Source organism: Chrysemys picta, chromosome 1 (assembly GCF_011386835.1).
Source record: "Chrysemys picta bellii isolate R12L10 chromosome 1, ASM1138683v2, whole genome shotgun sequence".
Lineage (NCBI taxonomy): Eukaryota > Metazoa > Chordata > Testudines > Emydidae > Chrysemys > Chrysemys picta.
Genome location: NC_088791.1, coordinates 94,353,443 through 94,377,703, shown reverse-complemented (window position 1 = coordinate 94,377,703; position 24,261 = coordinate 94,353,443). Strand labels below are relative to the sequence as shown.

The following is a 24,261-nucleotide window of genomic DNA, read 5'->3' as shown; positions in this document are numbered from 1 at the left end:
ACAGCCATACTTGTTGACAGGTATTTTGAAATAAATTACCAAAATAATTGAAACTGGCATGATTATATTGTATTATTTAGACAAATAAAATATTGTGTGCAGAATTTTTAATTGTTTGGTGCAGAATTCCCCCAGGAGTAAATAAAGTATTCATAAGCAGCTGATCAATATGCTTACAAATAGGCCAGACCTATGGGAAACCATCTCATCCTAGCATGCTCCAGCCTGATCAGGTAGGGTCTGACAAAGAACCCTCAAAATCACAACTCTTTTATATAGGGTGACCATATAGAAAATGTGAAAAATCAGGACAAGGGGTGGAGGGTAATAGGCACCTATATAAGAAAAAGTCCCGAATATCGGGACTGTCCCTATAAAATCGGGACATCTGGTCACCCTACTTTTATACCCTTTAACTAACAAATGATGTCAGATCCAATTACCACTTTAGCTAACAAATCAATTCAAGATAGTTCCCCCCCTTTATTTCCAATTTTAATGTAGATAACATTTACAATCTCTTTTCTCCCCAAGGTCTTTTCTCCTTATCTCTTCCCCTCCTGCCTGCTGACCAACAGCTTTTTTGTCACACCTCAGTTCCCATAGGTTTTACTTTTAAGCTAATACTGATATGTGTGGTGAGAATGTCCATGTTGATTCCTTTCACAGGCACCGGCTTCCTCCGGGCCCTGAGGATGCTTAACCCCCGACTCTGCCCCAGGCCCTGCACCTATCCGACCCCAACCTCCCATCCCCACCCCATCTCTTCCTACCCCTGCTCCACCCCAGGCCATATTCCCACCCCACCCCTTCTCCCAAGCCTCCACCCCTGCCAGACCTCTTCCCGCCCAGTTCTGCCTCCTCCCCCAAGCGTGCCTCATAGATTCATAGATTCTAGGACTGGAAGGGACCTCGAGAGGTCATCGAGTCCAGTCCCCTGCCCGCATGGCAGGACCAAATACTGTCTAGACCATCCCTGATAGACATTTATCTAACCTACTCTTAAATATCTCCAGAGATGGAGATTCCACAACCTCCCTAGGCAATTTATTCCAGTGTTTAACCACCCTGACAGTTAGGAACTTTTTCCTAATGTCCAACCTAGACCTCCCTTGCTGCAGTTTAAGCCCATTGCTTCTTGTTCTATCCTTAGAGGCTAAGGTGAACAAGTTTTCTCCCTCCTCCTTATGACACCCTTTTAGATACCTGAAAACTGCTATCATGTCCACTCTCAGTCTTCTCTTTTCCAAACTAAACAAACCCAATTCTTTCAGCCTTCCTTCATAGGTCATGTTCTCAAGACCTCTGGACCCTCTCCAATTTCTCCACATCTTTCTTGAAATGCGGTGCCCAGAACTGGACACAATACTCGTCCCCCAAGCACACCTCCCCGCTCCTCTTCCCCCCCCCCCCCCCCGCACCTGCTGCATATAACAGAACAGTTGATTGCAGTGGGCAGGAGACGGTGAGAGGGAGGGGGAGGACTTATTTGGCCAGGCTGCCGGTGGACGGGAGGCACTGGGGGGGCGGGAGTTGGCTGCCAGTGGGTGCTAAGCTCCCACTAATCTTTTTCCGTGGGTTGCTCCCAGACAGGATATAGAGCCTTTCAGCCCCATGGTCATTGATTCCATTACAATCCCAAACTAGACATGATTTCAAAATGTTACCATACAATGGCTGCTCAGTATCCTAATATGCAGTGTTAGGGATTTCAATACAATTACTAGTGAAACAGGACTGAAAACCAATACCACATTTAGCAATAATGTATTCCCCATGTTGGCAGTCTCAGCTCAGTCTCAGACTAACTGAGCTACTGAAAATTAAATCTCTTTTTACACAATCATAGAATCATAGGACTGGAAAGGACCTCGAGAGGTCATCTACTGTAGTCTCCTGCACTCAGGGGACTAAGTATTATCTAGACCATCCCTGACAGGTGTTTGTCTAACCTGCTCTTACAAATCTCCAGTGATGGAGATTCCACAACCTCCCTGGGCAATTTATTCCAGTGCTTAACTACCCTGACAGTTAGGAAGTTTTTCCTAATGTCCAACCTAAACCACCCTTGCTGCAATTTAAGCCCATTGCTTCTTGTCCTATCGACAGAGGTTAACGAGAACAATTTACCTCCCTTCTCCTTTTAATAATCTTTTATGTACTGCAAAACTGTTATCAGGTCCCCTCTCAGTCTTCTCTTTTCTAAACGAAACAAACCCATTTTTTTCAATCTTCCCTCATAGGTCATGTTTTCTAGACCTTTAATCATTTTTGTTGCTCTCTTCTGGACTTTCTCCAATTTGTCCATATCTTTCCTGAAATGTGGTGCCCAGAACTGGGCACAATATTCTAGCTGAGGCCTAATCAGCGCAGAGTAGAGCAGAAGAATTACTTCTCATGTCTTGCTTACAACACTCCTGCTAATACACCCCAGAATGATGTTTGCTTTTTTTTGCAACAGTTTTACACTGTTGACTCATATTTAGCTTGTGATCCACTATGACCTCCAGATCCTCTTCCGCAGTACCCATTCCTAGACACTCATTTCCCATTTTGTATGTGTGCAACTGATTGTTCCTTCCTTAGTGGAGTACTTTGCATTTGTCCTTATCGAATTTCATCCTATTTACTTCTAACCGTTTATCCAGTTTGTCCAGATCATTTTGAATTTTAATCCTATCCTCAAAGCACTTGCAACCCCTTCCAGCTTGGTACTGTCTGCAAACTTTATAAGTGAACTCTCTATGCCATTATTTAAGTCATTGATGAAGATATTGAACAGAACTGGACCCAGAACTGATCCCTGTGGGACCCCACTTGATATGCCCTTCCAGCTTGACTGTGAACCACTGATAACTACTCTCTGGGAACGGTTTTCCAACCAGATATGCACCCACCTTATAGTAGCTCTATCTAGGTAGTATTCCCCTAGTTTGTTTATGAGTAAGGCCTGGTCCCCACTAACCCCCCACTTCGGACTAAGGTACGCAAATTCAGCTACGTTAATAATGTACCTTAGTCCGAACTTACCGCGGGTCCAGACACAGCAGGGAGGCTCCCCCGTCGATGCCGCGTACTCCTCTCGCCGAGCTGGAGTACCGGCGTCGACGGCGAGCACTTCCGGGATCGATCCGGGATCAATTTATTGCGTCTAAACCAGACGCGATAAATCGATCCCAGAACATCGATTGCCTGCCGCCGGACCCTCCGGTAAGTGAAGACGTACCCTAAGTCTTGTGAGACAGTATCAAAAGCCATACTAAAGTCAAGATATACCACATCCACTGCTTCCCCCCATCCAAAAGGCATGCTACCCTCTCAAAGAAAGCTATTAGGTGGGTTTGACATGATTTGTTCTTGACAAATATAAGTAACAGTCAGCATGTCTTATTATCTTCAAGGTGTTTGCAAACTGATTGCTTAATTATTTGCTCCATTATCTTTCCGGGTACTGAAGTTAAGCTGACTGGTCTGTAATTCCCCTGGTTGCCCTTATTTCCCTTTTTATAGATTGGCACTATATTTGCCCTTTTTCAGTCCTCTGGAAATCTCTCCTGTCTTCCATGACTTTTGGAAGATAATTGGTAATGGCTCAGCTATCTCCTCAGTCAGTTCCTTGAGTATTCTAGGATGTATTTCATCAGGCCCTGGTGACCTGAAGACATCTAACTTGTCTAAGTAATTTTTAACTTGTTCTTTCCCTATTTTAGCCTCTGATCCTACCTCATTTTCACTGGCATTCACTATTGTTATGCAGACAAAACTACACAGAATCATTTTAGGGGGCAAGACAAAGATGCCACAATTATTATGATAACACAATTTGATTTATGACCAATAACTAATACCTATACACACACACATCCACACACACACACACATCCATCAGATGTTCTGCAGCTGCTGTATAGTTACCAGTCCTGAACATAGCTTGAGTTCGTGGCTTGAGTTCGCAGCTTGGGTTCGTAGCTTGTGATGGCTAACTGGCCAGGAAAGTCGGGCACAAGGAAGGGCTGGGTCTCTGTTGGGCATGCACCGATGCCCTTCCATGTTGGCAGCAGAATGTTACCCTCCAAAGTCTTCCATCTCACCCATCCTTTTTGTAGGCTTTAGTTTGAATCCAGAGTCTATGGGTCTTGCTGTGTCACGCTGCCTCTGGGTTTGGTGATTGATCACTCGTCAATTGCAGATGTGACTTTCAGCCTTGGACCTGGCTTTGATCTTCCTTCTATTGTACCTTTGTTCTTTTCTTTTTAGGGTGGACTCTTCTTACTTTGTTAGGGCTCTTGTCTGCATCTTCAGCCGTTGGAGTTTGAACTCTATTTCATCAGGACAGGCTGGTGTTGGAGGTTGATTCCATCATCCATACATAGCTCATTCACACATCTAAACTAAACTAATAAGATTACAAGCAGGGTTTTGCAAACATGAAGGTTGCAGCAAGCTTACAAAATGGAGTAAGCATTAGTAAAATGGAGTTTGAATTTACAATATGGCAAACAGTGAACAGAAGTAGACAAGTGTAGTGAATGGCAAACAGTGAACAGAAGTTACAATACTGAAACAGCGCAAGTCTCAGTGATTTAAACAGGAATTGGATTGACAGTGAAACTTACAAGGGCAACTGGCTGAACAGCTATGGCTCTTAACAAGCATCTTAATTGTCAATTAGCCAGTTATTGGAGTAATCGGTTTTATGAATGAATGTTGTTTCATTCATAAAACTTTACTTATGAAGTTACATTAATAAAGAGAACAATTAAAAACAATTTCATACATCAGTTCTATACTATGTTAGACGTCCAATCACTACTAACCTTTTTGGTGAAAACTGAAACAAAAAAGTCATTTAGCACTTCTGCTATTTCCACATTTTCTGTTATTGTCCCCCTCCTCCCCCATTGAGTAATGGGCCTACCCTGTCCTTGATCTTCCTCTTACTTCTAACGTATTTGTAGAATGTTTTCTTGAAGTCGGGAGGATGTCTGTTTCAAAGAATGAGATAAGGGAAGGTTTCTAAAAGGAGGGCCTCTGACTGATAGGGGTGACTACAGATGGTTTTCTCTCAACAAAAAGAATCTGTCTTAAAAGGAACCATAGGCACTGACACCGTGGGTGCTCCAGCCCTGGACCACCCATGGAAAAAAATTAGTGGGTGCTTAGGACCCACCGGCAGCTAAGCTCCTCCTCTCCCACCAGCGCCTCCTGGCAGCCCCACTGATCAACTCCTCCCCCTCCTTCCCAGCACCACTCGCCTGCCCCCCGTGGATCAGCTGTTCTGTGGTGTGCAGGAGGCGCTGGAAGGGAGGAGGAGGAGCGGGGATGAGGCATGCTCTGGGAAGGGGGCGGAACTGGGCAGGAAGAGGTGGTGTGGGGGTGGGGCTTGGGAGAAGAGATGAAGTGGGGGCTGTCCCTGGGGCAGAGAGGGTGCGGGAAGAGGTGGGGTAGGGGCAGAGCCTGGGGTGGAGCCAGGGGTTGGGGTTTGAGCACCCCTGGGGTCTGGAGGAAGCCGGTACCTGTGACAGCTGGGAAAATTGATGCCCTGGTCGTGAAAGCTGCTGAATACCTAGAAGCCCAATGGAAGTCAACAGGAATTATGGGTACTCAGAAACTGACCATAAAGTTGAATTAACCAAGGTCACAGATGAACTTTTTGTTAGAGCCCAGATTGAAACACAGGAATCCCTTGTTCTCAATCCCATGAGTAATTATCTAGACTACATACAGTTTCCAATTGTCTAATCGCACAAAACCAAACACCCTTGCCCTGCCCCTTCCCTGAGGCTCTGCACCTCCCCACCCCTTCTCACTCTATCCCCCTTCCCTTGGTGGCTCGCTCTCCTCCACCCTCACTCACTTTCACTGGGCTGACGTGCGGGCTCTAGGCTGGGGGGTGGGGCCAAGGGGTTCAGAATGTGGAAGGGAGCTCCGGGCTGAGCCTGGGGCAGGAGGTTGGTGTGCAGGAGGTGCAGGCTCTGGGAGGGAGTTTGGGTGCAGGAAGGGGCTCAGGCTGGAGCAGGGGTTGGGTGCAGGAGAAGGTGAGGAGTGTGGGTTCTTGGAGGGAGTTTGGGTGCAGGAGGGGGATCAGGGTGGGGGTAGGGGTGCGGGAGGGAGTGTGGGCTCCAACCGGGCAGTGCTTACCTCAGACGGCTCCCAGAAGTGACCGACTTGTCCCTGTGGCTCCTAGGCTCAGGGGTGGCCAGGTGGCTCTGCGCACTGCCCCCACTTGCAGGCACTGCCCCCACAGCTCCCACTGGCTGCGGTTTCCGACTAACGGGACCTGCGGAGCCAGCACTCAGGGCGGGAACAGTGCGCGAAGCCTCTCTGATTGCCCCTGCACTTAGGTGCCACAGTGACATGGCTGCTTCGGGGAGCCACACGGAGCCAGGGCAGGTAGGGAGCCTGTCTTTGCCCTGCTGTGCCGCCAACTGGACTTTTGGCCTATTAAAATCTCCTGGATTGCTTTCAATAGCAAACGGGAGATTGAGTCTGATTCTGGGAGACTCCTGGCCAATGCAGGACGGTTGGCAACCCTAAGACTACACCATCTCTTATAACACTGAGCTGTTTTCTTTGTGGGTAGAAGCTGCATTGGCTGCTCAGTGGAGCAGCTGGTAGGGACGGAGTTTGCAGTGGTAACATGGGAGGTACTGTTGTCCATTGCAAAAACAGAAGTTGATCTGGGAACGTCATCCTCCTCAAAATTGAGGGATTTATGACCATCAGCTTTCATAGAGGTCACAGGCTAGTCAGAGGGGGCAATGTGAAGTTTATCAACACTGGCTTTACACTAATGAAAAGGTCTGGGACAGAGATTAGCCCTGACCTTTCTGGGTCCCCAAAATAATGGAGGTGGCAGTGGAGAAGCAGCTAAGTCAAGCTCTGACAGAATCATTGCATCAGAATAAAGTGTTCCAGCAGATTTATTTCAGCCCCATGTCATCAGCATCTGCCAAAGAACGAAGTCAGCTCATCCCACGCGGGAAATCCCCACAGACTGCAGGCCGAGAGTGTGTGTCTTCTCATTTGATTGGTTCCTCCATAGGTCTGTCAGAAAAGCCTACTCTCTTATTGGTTAGCTAGGAAATGTAAATGACTGGTTTTACTTTTTTGGGGAAACCTTTGACCCAACTCTCTGTCCCATGATAGGCGGAGATTCAGGGCCCACCCCTCTTTCTAAATCTCTTGTTTGATTGGTGCAGAGTGTGTCTCGTCATGCCTTTCTCCTCTTCAATTGGTCACAAGGCAGTTAACACGTAGAGCGCGCTCTGTGTTTGTGAGGATATAAGGAGTCGACCTGGCAACTCTCCTTCTACCTTCCGGTCTGCAGCGGGAAGCGTTGACTTGGGGGTGTGGCTTATGAATAGCTATGAGCACGGCTGTAGTTGTTATGGTTATGCGTAATTATTCATCACGCTGCCTGGTGATTGGCTGGGATGTCTGATTAATTATTAACAAGCCACTTGGCGGGCTTTCGAGGGAGTACTAACGCATAGGCCAGGCAGAAGGAGCCGGGGGTGGGGCTATGCTGATGAGGCGGGTGCAGGAGGCCGGGGCAGCAGGGAAAATGGCGGCGGAGCGGAGCCGCTCGCCCATTGAGGGCTTCCCGGTACCGGCCTGTATGTTCGCGCCGGAGCCCAGCTCCCCCGGCGGGGCGGCCCAGGCGACAGCCTCCGCCCGACCCCGCCGCGCCGCCTTCGGCTCGGACTGCAGCGAGGACGGGGAGGTGCTCAACGGGGAGCCCGAGCTCGACCTCACCAGCAAGGTAGGCCCGGCGAGGGAGGCGTTTGACTGCTGGGCAATGGGGGCCGCTTCTTCCTGCGGCCGAGATGGGGGCGTGTCCCTGGCGGGGGAGCGGGAGGCCTGTGGGGGTGTCCGGTGAGGGTAGCTGCCGGTGCTCTCGAGAGCGGGGAGCTGGGACGGTCCCGCCCCACCCAGGTGGTGAGGATGGGGGGCAGCCGCCGCTGGGGGAGGCGGCCGGCCGGGCAGGAAGATCCGCGCGACAGGTGTCCTGGTCCGAGCGCCCGGCACGGCTCCGGGCTGTGGCTCTGCGGGGATTGTGAGCTGGCAACTTGTTTTTTTTTTTTTTATTTACCGCACATTGCTGCCCTTCCCCCTAAACTGGCGCCTGCTGGGATCTTTCACTGGGCAGCCCCAGGTGCTGGTCCCCCTACTTCGTAATGGTTAAAAGCAGCTCAACGTTCATAATCGGTGAGTACGTCTCTCTCCAATACTGCTGTGCAGTGTGGGGAGGAGACCTATGGTGTAACTGACAAACGTGTCAAAAATGACTGAAAGGGGCCTTTGAAAGAGCCCCCTTCCCACATAGAGCACATTGGCTGTACTTTAACTAGCGCTGTTTAGGAAACTGTCCCAGGCAGTGTGTTTAACCTGGGTGTCTGATCTTCCGTCTAGTTGGTGATGGTGAGTCCGACATCGGAACAGTATGACAGCCTGCTCCAGCAGATGTGGGAGAGAATGGATGAGGGATGTGGGGAGACCATCTATGTAATTGGACAAGGATCAGGTGAGTATAGCTTCCTTTTGAAGCAAGAGCAAACACTAACTTTACAAGAAAGTGTTAGTTATCTAATTTGATGCTTTGGAGGACTTTGAGCTGTGGTCAAGTGAAAAATTCCCTCCACTCCATTCCCCAATATAATACCACATGCAGGGCATGCCCTGCTGGTGAGTATGCCTGGAAACATAATTGGGTTACCCTATTATTATTTTATCTGGCATAACTATAAATATTATTGATAACCACTCTTATTTCCAAACACATTTTAAGGCATCTGAGCACAGTACTGGGCGATGGGAGTTCTGGAGTTATAATCTCAGTCTTGATACTTCCTTCATGTTCTGAAGTGTCTGCTTTACCTCTGTCATTGCTTTTTTCCCATTTGTAAATTGGGAATACTTCCCTACTTCACAGGGGTGTGTTAGAAGCACTTTATATTTAACTATCAACTTTAACCAAAATAGCTGCTTCTGACTCCCCTTAGTAGCATGTGCTGAAGGCTGTCTATAGTACATAAAGCAGTTCCCTTTTTGTTGTTTCTAAATGTAATACCTTTAATGTCACATGTCCTAGGTGTGGCAGCAGCCACCTGACTTTGCATATTTGTGGTTTTCACACCTGATCCTTTAACATGGCTTTCATATGTGTGCCCCTTGTTCATTTGTTCGTTCTCTTTTACAAATCACATTTTTGAATATTGTGCTAATGAAAAATACTGAATTTGACACCTCTAGAGCAAGACATTCTTTCATAGAAAGCACAATTAGCTCATGGATGTCACTAAGGCCAAGAGCACGGTGGGTTTCAAAATAGTTGGATATGTACATGGGTATTCTTAATATCCAGAGTCAAAAGTTATTTATTTTTTTAATATTTACTAAGTTTTGGAAGGGGTATATTTCAGTGCCAAAGCCAACCCTCAAGCTATGGAACAATTAGCAGGAAACCTTGCAAGGGGGCAGGTTATCCCATAACTGCTTACTGCAGATTTTCTTGCACCTCCTCTGAAGCATCTGGAAATAGCCACTGTCTCTCAGGACAATGGACTAGATAGACCACTAGTCTGATTAATTTCAATTGCTATGCCTGTAGTACAGGGAGAACATTGACAGTGTTCAGTCAAGCTTCCCATGTACATCAGTCCTATCTATTTTCTGTATCTCTGATGCAGGGAATAACCATGCCAAGGGAGGGAAGTTCAGTTGGTCGATTCAGTCCTTGTGCTTTCTGCTGAGACTGCCCATAAGGATAATTTGTGATTTGTTTAGAGATAGGCACTTGCTTGCTAAGATCTGGGTTAAGACTCCCCAAGAGGGAAATATGCATTTTTGTATACAAACCTGGGGTTGTATTGGAACCAGTAACCTAGAGGAGAAAGACTTCATATCACAGCCACAATCCCCCAAACCCATGTAGACTCCTTTGAATTTCTTTAGTTTTAATAATTGAAAGAAAAACTAGACTTGAGATCTAGTCAGTTTTACAAAACATGTTAATAGTTCTTTTCAAAAGCTATAGTCTCCACTGCATCCCCTGGTAACCTTTTTAAAAAAAAAAAAAAAAAAAACACTTTCTCTCCCCTGTTGCAGCGTGAAAGACAAATAGAGTATCTGGCTGTAGATGGGGAAACTGACTAAATACCCAGAGTGCTGTTAAATGCACAAAGTAAGCAAACTGAGAAATATATGAATTTTGATGCTAATCCTTCAGCAATTTTGGGTGTTGCTTGTAACTCTAGTAGGTAAAGTACTCTCAGATAGTAGGATTTATTTATTGTTTTGTTTTTTTGCTGTTGATAGTGGCCCTTTAATTCCTTTGAGTCTTAAAATTAAGCCTAAAGTTTTCTTCAGGAATAGGCCATTCTTCCTGTGTTTCTATAGGCTGACTGGTGTCTTTCCCATGTCTGTAATCAGTGCTATAGGCAGTTCATGTGAAGAGAGAATAAAATTAACATTTACTCCAGGCTGTTGGGGAGTGTTGCTAATCTTTTATTCCCTTCTCCCTCACAACCTCTCATTAGATGGGACTGAATATGGTCTGAGTGAGGCAGATATGGAAGCATCCTATGCCACAGTGAAGAGCATGGCAGAGCAGCTTGAGGCAGATGTGATACTTCTGCGGGAGCACCAGGAGGCAGGGGGCAAGGTGCGCGACTACCTTGTTCGGAAACGTGTGGGTGACAACGACTTCCTGGAGGTCAGGTGAGGCGGCAGGGTTAGGCAGTATCACAGCCACATCTCTTTGATCTGAGCAAGTGGTGGTTTGAATTTGGGTGTTGTATGAACCCAGAAAAGGCAGCTGTCTGAACACTCCTTGCTAATTACATCTTTTTCTCCTCTTTTTATACAAGCTGTCTGCAGTGATCTTTACTTTGCACTCCTGTTCTTGGCTCAAAAGTTTGTGTCTGAGTGACAGCCTCTGTTTGGGTTTTCTCTGGGCTGGGAGCACTTCAGGGATTCTCTGCTGATCCATCAAGGAGTTATTTGGGGACTCATTCATCCTGTGATTGCAGGGGATTCTGGGGCCGTTGCAAGGAGTGGACTCTTTAAAATAAGTCAGATACTGGAATATGGAATCTTTTGCTTATCAGTCACCACTTCAGTTCCAGCCTAATGCTTAAGTGATCTCTTGATGGGTGTCTTGATGCCTTGTATAAAAATGACTTGAGTCTCAGTACAGTTCCAGGTGGATTGGGTTTTTGCATCACTCATGCTGCCACAATGACCATCCTCATCAGCATCAATAAAGATGTTATATTAATACATGAATTCCCTAAAAGTGTCCCTCTAAGTTGGATTATGTTGCTTGTACTGTGCAAACTCTAAGAACCGATTTCGGGTTCTGGTGCTGTCACCGGCACCCATCACTAGCTTCTATTAACATGAAAAACTTTTCTAAGGGAAGACCAAGCTGACATTCAAAACTCTTTTCCAGGTGTTTGATTACTTTATTCTCTCCCTGGTAGGGTAGCAGTGGTGGGCAATGTGGATGCAGGAAAGAGCACATTGCTGGGTGTCCTGACGCATGGTGAGCTGGACAATGGCCGGGGCTTTGCACGGCAAAAGCTCTTCCGCCACAAGCATGAGATCGAGTCGGGTCGTACCAGCAGTGTGGGCAATGACATCTTGGGCTTTGACAGTGAGGGCAATGTGGTGAACAAGCCTGACAGCCATGGTGGCAGCCTGGAGTGGACCAAAATCTGTGAGAAATCCACCAAGGTCATCACTTTCATTGACTTGGCTGGGCATGAGAAGTACCTGAAGACCACAGTGTTTGGCATGACTGGTCACCTACCAGATTTCTGCATGCTTATGGTAAGTGGCAGTCAAGCAGTGCAATATGCCACTGTTCAAAGCTGTAAAATACTAGTACAGAGGAGAAGTGGATGACTTTATTTGGGGCGGGAACTCTTTTTTTGTTTTTTGTTTTTTTTTTTTTTTTGTTCTGTGTTTTGTACAGCACCTAGCACAGTGGATATCTGGTCCATGATGGGGGCGAGGCGGGGGTGTCCTAGGTACTGTGGTAATATAACTAATAGCTTCAGTAGACAGAATATAATTCCCAATATAATGGCATGGCCAGGACTCCATGGCTGTGTCCCTGCTCTTGAGACATGCCATGGGATCTTCAATAGCCATAAGTAGTGAGGGTATTTTTTTTTCTTTGTCATCTGAAAGATTTCTGAACTTGGAAATACAGTGCTGTAAGCACTAGTTGAGTTGGCTTCTTTTCCTCACTGCTGTCTCTAAAATTCTTGTGTGTTGAGGGGATGGAATCCAGAATTGCTTCCCCCCCCCCGTTCTACAATCTGATCATAGTCTACAGCAGGGGTTAAATAGGATATCTCCATTTATTTATCTCCTAGAACTGGAAGGGACCTTGAAGTGAAGGGACAGTGAAGCCCCCTGCCTTCACTAGCAGGACCAAGTACTGATTTTGCCCCAGATCCCTAAGTGGCCCCCTCAAGGATTGAACTCACAACCCTGGGTTTAGCAGGCCAATGCTCAAACCACTGAGCTATCCCTCCCCCCCCTTCTCAAACTTCATTGCACCGTGACCCCCTTCTGACAACAAAAATTACTATACGACTCCAGGAGCGGGGACTGACGCCCAAGCCTGCCCTAGCCCTGCCATCCTGTGTGGGGGGACCAAAGCCCAAGCTCCACCACCTGAGGTAGGTGGGGGCAAAGCTGAAGCTCAAGGGCTTCAGCCCCAGGCAGGGGGCCTGTAACCTGAGCCCCGACACCCAGGGCTGAAGCCCATGGGCTTTGGCCCCAGTCCCCAGCAAGCGTAAGCCAGCCCTGGAGACCCTGTTAAAACAGTCATGACCCACTTTCGTGTCCTGACCCACAGTTTGAGAACCGCTGGTCTACTGCATACTCTGGCCAAACTATCCTATGTGATCCAGCTACCTGCAGTTGTATGACTTTTTGATGCAGGTTGGCAGCAATGCTGGGATTGTTGGGATGACCAAGGAGCACCTGGGCCTAGCGCTGGCACTCAATGTTCCAGTCTTTGTCGTGGTGACAAAAATCGACATGTGTCCTGCCAACATCCTGCAAGGTAAATGTGGATCTTTGCCAGCAACTGCTCCTCTGTCCTCAGAACACTCAGTATCCACTGACTTGCCAGTGTCCCCTCAGCTGGGATGGTGAATCAGGGCTGATAGAAGTCACCTCATACTTAGGCTGTAGCTCAAATACATTCTAGAATTTTTTTTTTTTCCCCAAGACAGTTCCCTCACTTGTGTTACAGCTGTCACCTCCATTGTTTGGATTGCTTAGTTGTGCAGCAATACAGTGTTTGCTGTGGGGTTTTGCCTAATTAGGCTGGTGGTGTCAGGGTTAACTAAACCTTTGGCCCTTCTCCTGGTCTTCCTCTATGGCACCCACTTAGATGATGGCCAGGATCCTGAACACTTTTCTTGGGCAGAGATTTCTCTTCTCCACCCCCCCACACCCCCCTGACTGGGGATTTATGCTTGCTTTCACTTTGTGCCTTACTGTGATTTCCCCAGCAGATCTGACTGGGGTCCAGCACCTGTGGTTAACTTTTCTCCAGGGGCTACAACCATGTACTCCAGTTACCAAGCAGACTTCATAAAGCAAAATACATTTATTCTCAGGGTAAAATCATTAGAGAAAACCATATTAACACATGTTAATACAAACTCTTTCAAACAGGGCCGTCCCTACCCATATGCAAAGTATGCAGCTGCATAGGGCACCAAGAAATTTGGGGCACCAAATTTCCTGGTGCCCTGCGCAGCTACATGCTGCTCTAGCCCCTGCCCAGTCTCTTTCCCATGGCCCAAGCCCTGCCTCCGCTCCCGAGGACTGCAGCAGGGCCAGGCCTTCATTCATGGGCAGTGGGAAGTGCAGCGACCTAGCCCCAGCCGTGCCACCAGTGAGTGCTTGGGGGGGGGGGGCAGTTCCCTCCTGCCCCCCTCACAGAGGCCTGGGGCCAGCTCCTGCCCCCTTCCCCCCCACAGGGGGGGCTGCATAGGGCCCCAGAATAGCTAGGGAGAGCCCTACTTTTTAAAGCTTGGTAGAGGTCACTTGTCACACTTATGGGGTTCTACATAGTAAACCAAAGCCCTTCCAGCACTTCCATAAGGGTTAGGGGATCCCTTGGACACAGGGTCAAGAGAGAGAGAGGCGTTGTATGATTCACCTTAATCACCCACACAATAGTTCCTGGAGAACTGTGGTAACTCGTGGAGTTGGATGCAATCCCTTGTGCACAGTGATATGTAAATCATTAATAAACTTAATATAATGGTCCCTAAAGAGAGATTGCAACTGCAGGCAGTCACATAGGCTCTCTGGGGAGAGGCAGCCAAGTGCTTTAGGCTGGAGTTGGGATTTTTCTCTTGGTATCTAAATTTGAAGGGGGGGGAAGGCCTGCAGTTGGGTTGTGGGGGATGGATATTAATTTGAAAGCTCTTGCTCTGCTTCCTGCTTGAAGGTCAAAAGTGACCTGCTTAGGCACTTCCAGTGGTGTGCATCAAAACAGAGGGATGTGGGCTGCCTCTTTTCCTGAATTCTGCTCCTACTTTGATTTTGTTCCTCGCCCATAAGGATTTGGCTCTAGTTACTTGGAACAGTGATGTGTTTTTGGTCAGAAGTGCCTGAGAAGTTTTGAGAACCAGGAAGACTAGCAATCTGCTTGTTGCATAAATCTGTCAGAAGATGCTTTCAGTAAACAGGACACTGAGCAGTATCTCCTATAAATCCTAGGAAATGAAGGTATAAAAGATATTTGGCAAACTAATGAAAGCCCAGTCATAAAGCCAGTAACGGGGAGGGAGGAGCCCTATTTGGCTTAGGGTAAGAGAGCGGACGTTTTGAGAATTTTTATCTCCGAGCCCACTACTGTGCCAAGAGAAGGATGTAGATGTTCTAATTTGAATAGAAGGTGGAAGATTTGGCCCCTTTACCTTGAGCTTTGTATGAGGAACAGATGACATGGGCAGATGTTGGTGTCTCCTTAGCCAAAACACTAGCCTCCTAGGGTTGCTTTTTCTTAATTGCAGCCTGGTTATGGTTATCTGATCAGATGACAATTGAGGAATATAAACGAATTCCCACTTAAGAAGTCCTTACCATCCCCCTTGTTTTCCCTCACACAATAGTTAATTATGTTGTAGGAGATCCTTTCATTAATGCGTTGGGTCTTGGCCACTTCTGGAAGCAAGATACTGGACTAAAAACTGGGCTCCACGGTGGCAGGAGAAGAGGGAGGGCAGGAATCTGATCTGAAAGCCAAATCCTCTGCCCTGAAACACTGACTCCTGCATGTCCCCTATCTGGACCTCATTTTGCTCTTGTGATAATCTCTGCTCCCCTCTTGCTTTTGTGGAATTGTGGTAATTAATACGCATAAGTAAGACTGTCCTGTCCTATCATGGCAAAAGCAAGTCATAATTCAAACACTTTCTAGTTCTGACCACTAATTAGCATTCAGCTCATCATAGAAAACTGAGGAAGGTCAAATCCTTTTTTTTGATTTGTTTAAAACTCGAGTGGCTAAAGATCAATGACTTGGGTGGGGAATCATATTTTTTTCTTTTAAAAATAAACCTGTTTAAAATGAAATCTGAATTTAATACAGAAGGTGAAGGTCTAAACTTAAATCATTTTAAATAAAACCAATATGCTGAATCTGTGAGCCTCTATCAAAAACTCTTCAGTTGAAGGCTGGAGATCAAAAGCTAGAACGTTTTTCTCCTGAAATGATTTTATAAACATGGCATAACAGATCATGCTCCATATTAAGGGCTTGATCCTGTTGGGGATGCAGGGGCTGTGCAAGACACTAGCAAAGTAGGGTTGCCAACTTCCTAATTGCCAAAAACTGAACACCCTTGCCCTGCCCCCCACTCACTTTCACCAGGCTGGGGCAAGGGGTGTGGGATGGGGTGCGGACTCTGAGGTGGGGCTGGGGATGAGGGGTTTGGGGTGTAGGGGTTCACAGTGCAGGAGGGGGCTCAGGGCTGGGGCAGGGGGCTGGGGTGCAGGCTTTGGGAAGGGAGTTGGGGTGCAGGAGGGAGTTTTGACCTGGGGAGGTGGTTGGGGTGCAGAATCCTGCAGGGTGGCGCTTACCTCCGGCGACTCTAGTCAGCGGGGCTTAGGCAGGCTCCCTGGCTCCGTGCAACTCCTGGAAGCAGTGGCATGTCCCTGTAGCTCCTAGGCAGAGGGGTCAGGGGCCTCTGCACACTGCCCATGCCAACAGGTGCTGACTCCACAGTTCCCATTGGCTGGGACCGCAGCCAATGGGAGCTGCCGAGTTGGTGCTCAGGCAGTGCGCGGAGCCCACCAGGCTGCCCCTGCGCCTAAGAGCCAGATATGTTGGCCACTTCTGGGAGCCATGCAGAGCTAGGGCGGGCAGGCAGAGAGGCTTCCTTAGCCCCGCTGTGCCCCCGCCCGGACTTGATAGCCCGATCAGTTGTGCTGGGGACTGCCAGCGTCCCTTTTTGACTGGGCAATCCTGTTGAAAACCTGATTCCTGGCAACCCTGTGGCAGTCATCCCACCCATTGGACCTGGCCTCTGACTTCAGGAGACAGTAACATGTATCTCATCAGCAGGGATTCTAGTTTAGAGATTTAAAAAAAAAAAAATCTAAATCCATGTTTTTCCACAATTAAAATAAGATACCTATATTATGGCTAGGTTTCGTTGAACGCTGTTTTATTGATATAGTCACAATTTTAGGCTTCAAACTTGCTTTATCTGTGCCAATCATTATAATAAAATTAATAGAATGGTCCAGTCACAGTGCATTGTTTCTTTTTAGTGTTTGTGAGGGCCCTGCTGTTTCAGCCTCTTCTTTTTTAGCTTCTTTTCATTCAGTTTGGCGCTTTCTATCTGTTCTACCATTGTCTGCCTTCGAACATAATCTGCACCCTTATTGCATACAGTACAGAACAGCACATTGATAGCAATGTGTAATTTGTTCTTCCCAAACTCAGTGACATGGTTGTTAGGGGTGATTTTTAAAGTTTTCAGCATGTTTTCATAACTTTAATTACTTGTGGAGGCTGCAGTGAGATGCATTGAAACATGAACCTCTACATTAGGGGTAGGCAACCTATGGCGCACGTGCCAAAGGCAGCACGCAAGCTGATTTTCAGTGGCACTCACACTGCCTGGGCCCTGGCCACCGGTCCGGGGGGCTTTGCATTTTAATTTCATTAAACATTTTAAAAACCTTATTTACTTTACATACAACAATAGTTTAGTTATATATTATAGACTTTATAGAAAGAGACCTTCTAAAAACATTAAAATGTATTACTGGCTCACAAAACCTTAAATCAGAGTGAATAAATGAAGACTCGGCACACCACTTCTGAAAGTTGCTGATCCCTGCTCTATGCTGTTGAGTAATCTCTATACACCAGAAGCAGTTTATTGGAGTATGTAAATTTAAAGCGCATTCAAAAATCAACCACAAGAGAGGGAGGTTGCAAGCACTGAATAAGTGAGAGGGGTACTTTCAGTAAAATTTAGTTAATGTTTTTATTTTTTCACCAAATGTAAAAACTAAAGATTATCTGTAAAAACACACATTCTGCATTTTTTCCATGGCAAACTGATTTATATGATCCCTGTGTGATGGGATCCCTGGGGTACAACCTGGAACTTGGGTACCGCTCTGTCCCCTTAACTCTCCAGCCTGGGCTGTCTCTCCCAATGCTTTGCTAGTGACAAGCAGCAAACCCCTCCAGGCACTGTTATCACTCAGTATAACAGCATGTGGAGCCTCACACCCAGCTAGATTGCATGAATGCTACCTGAGCCACTCACAAATCAGACAGAGAAAGGTACCAGCAAATCTCCCAAGCCCCCAGCCTTGTACCCAGAACTGTACCATCTTGTCCTAGTCAGAAGCCTGACCCATGTACGTTTATTATCAAGTCTGCTGCTCCCTTGATGTGGAGAGGACACACACTGGCCTTTGTAAACTGAGCTGAGGTTTCCCAAGTACTTCAACCAAAACACACTGTTTTAGGTAAAATATAAAGCACATTTATTAACTACAGAAAGCTAGATTTTTAGTGATTATAAGTGGTAGGCACAAAAAGTTAGAGATACCCAAACAAAAAGGGTAAGTGCACAGTCTAAATCTTAAACCTTATTAGACTAGGCAGGATTTGGATCAAGCAGTTTTCTCACCCCGCTAGATGTTACAGTTCTTAATACATAGGCTTCCCCTTTAAGCCTGGGTCCAGTCTCCTCAGTTAAAGACTTTGTTTTCCCAGCATCCTTGTTGCTTCTGGCATAGGTGGGGGAGGAAAAAAGTCAAAGAATGATGCCACTATCCCCTATTTTAGTTCAGTAACAACCATATAGCAAAATCTCACAGCTTCATATACATGATATACATATTTTGACAGAACAATGGGTTTCAGCACACTATGATCTTTCATATGGTATCTTACGTGGCATGCTTTGTATGAAATGTATCATCATTGTATGATGGGTGAATATGGGAGTTCTAGGGTGCTGCTTTGAGGTACAGAGTGCCACACCCTGCTCTTCAGGATCATCTGCTAAGCCTACCTGTGGCCTCATGTTTAGGGCCCAACCAAATTCATGGTCCATTTTGGTCAATTTCACGGTCATAGGATTTTAAAAAACATAAATTTCATGATTTCAGATATTTAAATCTGAAATTTTACAGTGTTGTAAGTGTAGGGGTCCTGACCTAACTCTGAAGTAAGGGTGGCTTGGTATGGTATTGCCACCTTTACTTCTGCGCTGCTTTTGGCAGGGCGCTGCCTTCAGAGCTGGGTGCCTGGCCAGCAGCTGAAGTTCTCCGGCCACCCTGCTCTGAAGGCAGAGCCAAAGTAAGGGTGGCAATACTGCGACCCTCCTACAATAACCTTGCAACTCCCTTTCCCCATGACCCTCTTTTGGGTTGGGACCTTCAGTTTGAGAAATGCTGGTTTCCCCTGTGAAATCTGTATAGTATAGTGTAAAAGTACACAAAAGACCAGATTTCATTGGGGGGGACGGACTGGGGGGGATGACACACCATATTTCATAGTCTATGATGTATTTTTCATGGCCCTGAATTTGGTAGGGCCCTACTCATACTCCTGTTTTATAACTTTTCTCTCGACCTGAGTGCTAATTGGCTTAGTTCTCAAATTATGAATATTTGACAACACTCACCATGCAAACTTACTCTCCAGCTCATGTAAAAACACTGATATGCCCAGTATCTGCCTGTCCTTGCTTCTGGGTGGTTCTGGACACTTCAAGTAAGTGGCCTCGCTCTGTCTCCTTGTACATAGACAGATACAAACAGAAATCCATTAACTTCTCAACTGCCTCCCTCTCTCTTTCTAAACAAGTAAAATACTGCCGTGCAAAAGGCATGTGGGTTACATGAACAGAAGTCTTGGATTGTTTTGTTTTTCTCGGGGTAGGAGAGGGCGGGTGAGTTATGTAACACGGCAGAAGGAACAGTGTGTGCAACCAGAAAGGAGCAACCGTGGTGTTTAAGCAGGATACTGTGAAGAAGAGACAATTTTCTTCGGAGTGCAACTTCTAGTGTTGACTTCAACACCTGGGAACTGAAAAATAATCTGCCGTGGCTGCAGGTCATAAAACCATATCTGGGAATATTGTCAAGAAATTCCTGTACCCCTGGGTACAAAAGGAATGTGCCAAATACAGTGAATAATGCAACAAAGAGATGCAAGGCCTGGCTGTCAGAATGAAACGACATTATGAAAAATGCTCCTCAGAAGGTAATGACTTTGAAGATGATGATGTGGACGTGTCTGAACAATCTGGATCAACTGGTTAGTAAACTTAAGTTTGCATCTTTCTTATGCACTGCCTGCCATGTCTTAATGTGCTAGTGAATAACTTAAATTGTCATAAATTTGTGTTTTGGGTGGATTACTTATGAATTTCAAAATGTGTTCAAAATATAATTGGTATGTTTGTGGGAGTATTTATCAATTACACTTTTACTGTCACTGCTGGACTTCTGAAATTCTTTATTGCTTAGTATAATCAAACATCCTAAGTGACAACTTTCTGTTTAAAGTGTGATTGGGCACTTATGAATTTTAGCACTTAAACATTTTTTTAAATCTGTTTGGTATGTTGTTAAAGATAAGGGTTTAAATAGATTTAGAGAATCCTTGGATTTATTTTCTCTCTAAAACTGGGTTTAAAATAAACTGTCATTTAAACAGTGGTACAAATAGTAGTAGGCAGAATCTTTCATTTACAATTTTTTTTTAAAGCCGTGCACCCAGTAGTAATCAGTGAGCGAGTGATTTTTTTTTTTTAACCATTTTGTTTCAGAGGCCAGCTTAGGTATAAGGGATTATGAATATCCATCTGCAATGTCTACAACTTCAGAGTCACCTGCTGATACCACCAGCAGTGCTGCAACTAAACATGTCAGACAGTAAATTAACTGCGTTAAAAAATGCATGGAAGAGTTCATAAGCAGGACCAGCAAATTCCAGCAAGATGAAACAACTCCATAGATTAAAGGATTGCTTGGTTCATTTATGCAACAAATTCTTCATTTCGGCTTGTTCAAAGCAAACACTTCATTGGACGTAGCTCAGTCATTATGACCAGGCTGCACTCCACCCGGCAGAGCAGACACTGTTGAAAGGTTGTTGGATACAGTATACGAGAAGGAAATCTGAAGAGTGTGCAAAAAAACATTGACAGGGAAACTTGGTAATGTGAGTTTTGATGGGTGGAGCAATGTATGCAATGATCCAGTAATTTGTTCTTGGGTGACCGACAACAACCCCATCTTATGTTATTGTACAGAAATTGACACATCAGGAAATACCTATACAGCAGAATACTTAAAGTAGAAGTAAAGGCTATAACAAACTGAACAAAAATTAAACAGTTGAGCACATAGCTTTGTTGCAGACAATGCTGTAAATGTAGCAAAGATGAGAAGTCTAGAAGAAGATAATGAAGGGAACCTAAAACTTATAACATATGGGTGTGCAGTGCTCCTTGATTGCATCTTTTAGCAAAGACTTAAATACAACTTTTGGAATAAAGGAAAACATTTTTGACATTGCGGAATACTTCATAACAACCACTGTGCTTCAGCTTCACTGAACAAAGCATGAGGATCCAAACTAATTCTCCCCCAAGATGTGTGATGGAATTCAGTGGTTGACTGTTTTGAGCTATTTATTAAGAATTGGCCTCTTCTGATGACAATTTTGTGAAGAAAATCATAACAAAATAGGCTGCTCTCACAACCAGCGTAGTCAACATTGGACTAAAAAGAACTGTAGAAGATATGCTGAATATACTGAAACCTATTTCCATAGCCTTGAGCAAACTGCAGAAAGATTTCAGCTGTATTGCTGATGCTGTTGAAATTTGGAAAGGATGTCAAGAGACATTGAAGAAAGAAATACCCAGCAGGAAAGTTAAATTTTAGGCAGTAAAGAAGTGGATGGATCAAGCACCTACTCCATCTCTTTCTTGCCAATATTCTCAGTCCAAAGTTCCAGGACAGATGCCCAACTGCCGAAGATGCTGCTATGACTTGGGCATCCAGTAATCACCCCATAATCATGCCAACCATAATAAATTTCAGGGCTGGAGGTGATGAACCATTCAAGCAGTACCTGTTGGCTGATCTTTAAAAGAATCCCACCACTGAATTGGTGGAAGTCACTAGCTAAGCACCAGGAACCAGTGTGTGTTGAAGTGCTAAACCAGCTTTTGACACTAGTAGCCTCTTCTGCAGGCAGGAAAGAATATTTTCTTCATTTTGACTAATTAATTCAAAGTTGAGAAGTCAATTGGAAGTTGAAACAGCAGGAAAACTTGTCTTTCTCTTCTAGTCTATGAATAAAAATGAGGAGGGAGGGAATGAGATCTAGCTTTAAAAGTTTGAAGTACAGAGTAAGTAACTCAGGAGACTTTCTTATTTTCAAAAGACTTACCTGAATAGAAACTTCAGCTCCAGTCACTTTCACTTATGCATATTTGAAAAATTTCACAGGCTGACTTGAAATCAGTTTACTTCACAGGCTACAGTTAATCCCTCTGTTCCTTTAATAAATCATTTGGTTGTAAATATGAAACATCTTTTAAGTTCATGTATCCAAAACATTTACCGTTTTTTGTTTAATACAAATAAATGTTATATGCTGTTTTGTGTTTGAGTTCATTCCAGTTGCCATCCTGATGCAGCTTGACACAAATCATGAGCTAAAGTTAATTTTGGATGCAATAAGCAATGTATTACTGACCTTTTTTTCTAACATACTGAAAATGTACAATTAAGAAGAATCTGAAAATACTGAGCTATATAATTGCTTGAATAAGTGTATATCGTTCTAGTCTACCTTCCTGCATCGCAAAAAGGTGTACCCAATCTAGTATAAAGGGTCTATTTAGTTGTAAATCAACATGTTTTAATGTAAATCAGATTGGTCGATATAAAACAATAAGCAGTCATCTTTCGTTAGAAGATAACTGATGTACAAATGGAAAGATTGATTGAAATCTAATTTAAATTGAGGTTTTCCATTTAGTGATTTAAATCGCCTCCAATTAAATGAATCCATTCCCATTTAAAACAGACCTCTAATAAGCAACCTTAAAACTTAGACTCCACTTCAATAGATGTATATAGAGGCAAATTCATACTTTTTTGGCACAGTTTTGGCTTGGCAGCAGGCTGGCTGTTATGGAAGACGTGACCCCAAGTCCATTTTTTTGCAAATGTGCCTATCTCTCTTAGGAAATCTGACCAAGGCAATTTTTAAAGAGGGGAGATGCTGCCCTAACTATGTTCATTTCACCCTTTAAGAAACTCTGAAGCTGTTACAGCGACTTCTGAAGTCCCCAGGGTGCAGGAAGATCCCGGTGCTGGTTCAGAGCAAAGATGATGTCATTGTAACAGCCTCCAACTTCAGCTCAGAGAGGTAATAGCAGTGGAGAGAGTGGTCTGTATTAGTCCTGTTTGGGGGTGGAGTGCGTCTGGGCGAGACGACAGGGAGCAAAATCTCCACAGCTTAGATGTACTAACGTTTCATCTGCTGCATAATACATCGGTTCCATAAAGGGAAAACTCAGACTGACCATCCATTTAGTCCTCTCCCAGATAGAAGTGTGGCGCTTGTGCTGAGCTATCCACATAAGATGGAAGCACAGTGCCCAGACCTCAATGCAGGAATCTAAAGCCCCTTTCTGAATCTCAGAAGGAAGTTTAGATGCAGTATTGCAGAATTTCAAATATGAGGTGTTCTGCAACTAACTTTGCCTGCCACGCTTTCCCCTGCCAGTGCGGAGTATTTATCTCAGTCCAAGATGTTGATGTCTCCCTGAACTTTGAATCAAGGTGAGGGGACTAACTTACTTCCATCTGTTGTCTGTCTCCCTCACAGGATGTGCCCAATTTTCCAGATTTCCAATGTCACTGGTGAGAATCTGGAGTTGCTTAAGATGTTTCTCAATCTCCTGTCTCCCCGAACAAGTTACAGGGAGGAAGAGCCAGCAGAATTTCAGATAGACGACACTTACTCTGTACCGGTAAGGGGACTGGTGCCAGGAAGGCCTCTCTGCCACATTTGAGACTGTACCAGGGGTGGGGAGGTGGGCCTGCTGGAAAGGGGAATTCCAGTACTGCTCTAACAGCATAGTTGAGTGACTCCAGTTACCGGTGGTTCTCTCTCTTGTGCAGGGTGTGGGAACAGTTGTGTCTGGGACAACCTTGAGAGGCCTGATCAAGCTAAATGACACTTTGCTTCTGGGTCCAGACCCCTTGGGCAACTTCCTGACCATTGCTGTCAAGTCCATACACCGCAAACGCATGCCTGTGAAGGAGGTGCGTGGTGGCCAGACTGCCTCCTTTGCTCTGAAAAAGGTGAGTGTGTGTATGTGGGGGGAGGGGTCTGCCCTAGTTCCTGATATCAAGAGCCTTGCTTCTTCAGGATACTTTCCAATCGTGGTTAAAATGAGACTGCTTCCACCAACGCTCGAGGGCAGGGGGAGCGTTCATCTACCAGCACCATAAAGTCCCGTACAAACTTAGTGGACCATATTCCACACCCCACTCCCTTTTCAAGAGTTGTCACCAGTCTAATAATTCTGTGCCCTTATCTTGAGCTGTGTTCTCACCAGACAGTCTAAAATAGCAGGTGTGACTTGTAGGAGATCGCTCATTAAATACAAGTGTTGCAAGGAATCACTCTTGTCAGAACTGAGCTAGTGT

The 24,261-nt window shown here is 45.5% G+C and overlaps 1 protein-coding gene and 1 long non-coding RNA gene across 7 annotated transcripts in view; both read left to right on the top strand.

Annotated features, from left to right (window-relative positions):
* Window positions 1-7,278: 7,278 nt before the first annotated feature.
* GTPBP1 (GTP binding protein 1) overlaps window positions 7,279-24,261 on the top strand; it is a 22,573-nt gene continuing 5,590 nt past the window's right edge. For 2 of the 6 annotated variants that reach the window (XM_065580953.1, XM_042843544.2), the window contains exons 1-8: window positions 7,857-8,211; window positions 8,416-8,527; window positions 10,542-10,722; window positions 11,487-11,835; window positions 12,961-13,084; window positions 22,858-22,972; window positions 23,435-23,579; window positions 23,731-23,913. In XM_065580953.1, the coding sequence (XP_065437025.1) occupies window positions 8,422-8,527; window positions 10,542-10,722; window positions 11,487-11,835; window positions 12,961-13,084; window positions 22,858-22,972; window positions 23,435-23,579; window positions 23,731-23,913 (1,203 nt within the window). In that variant the 5' untranslated portion in view covers window positions 7,857-8,211; window positions 8,416-8,421. Of the gene's footprint in view, window positions 7,766-7,856; window positions 8,212-8,415; window positions 8,528-10,110; window positions 10,187-10,541; window positions 10,723-11,486; window positions 11,836-12,960; window positions 13,085-22,857; window positions 22,973-23,434; window positions 23,580-23,730; window positions 23,914-24,261 lie in introns of those variants that run through there. The other 4 variants (XM_005302510.5, XM_005302509.5, XM_042843545.2 and 1 more) reach the window with 4 other exon arrangements.
* On the top strand, window positions 19,319-22,196 carry LOC135980794 (uncharacterized). The gene is made up of 2 exons (XR_010597697.1): window positions 19,319-19,837; window positions 20,352-22,196. It is a non-coding gene; the product is annotated as an uncharacterized LOC135980794 (long non-coding RNA).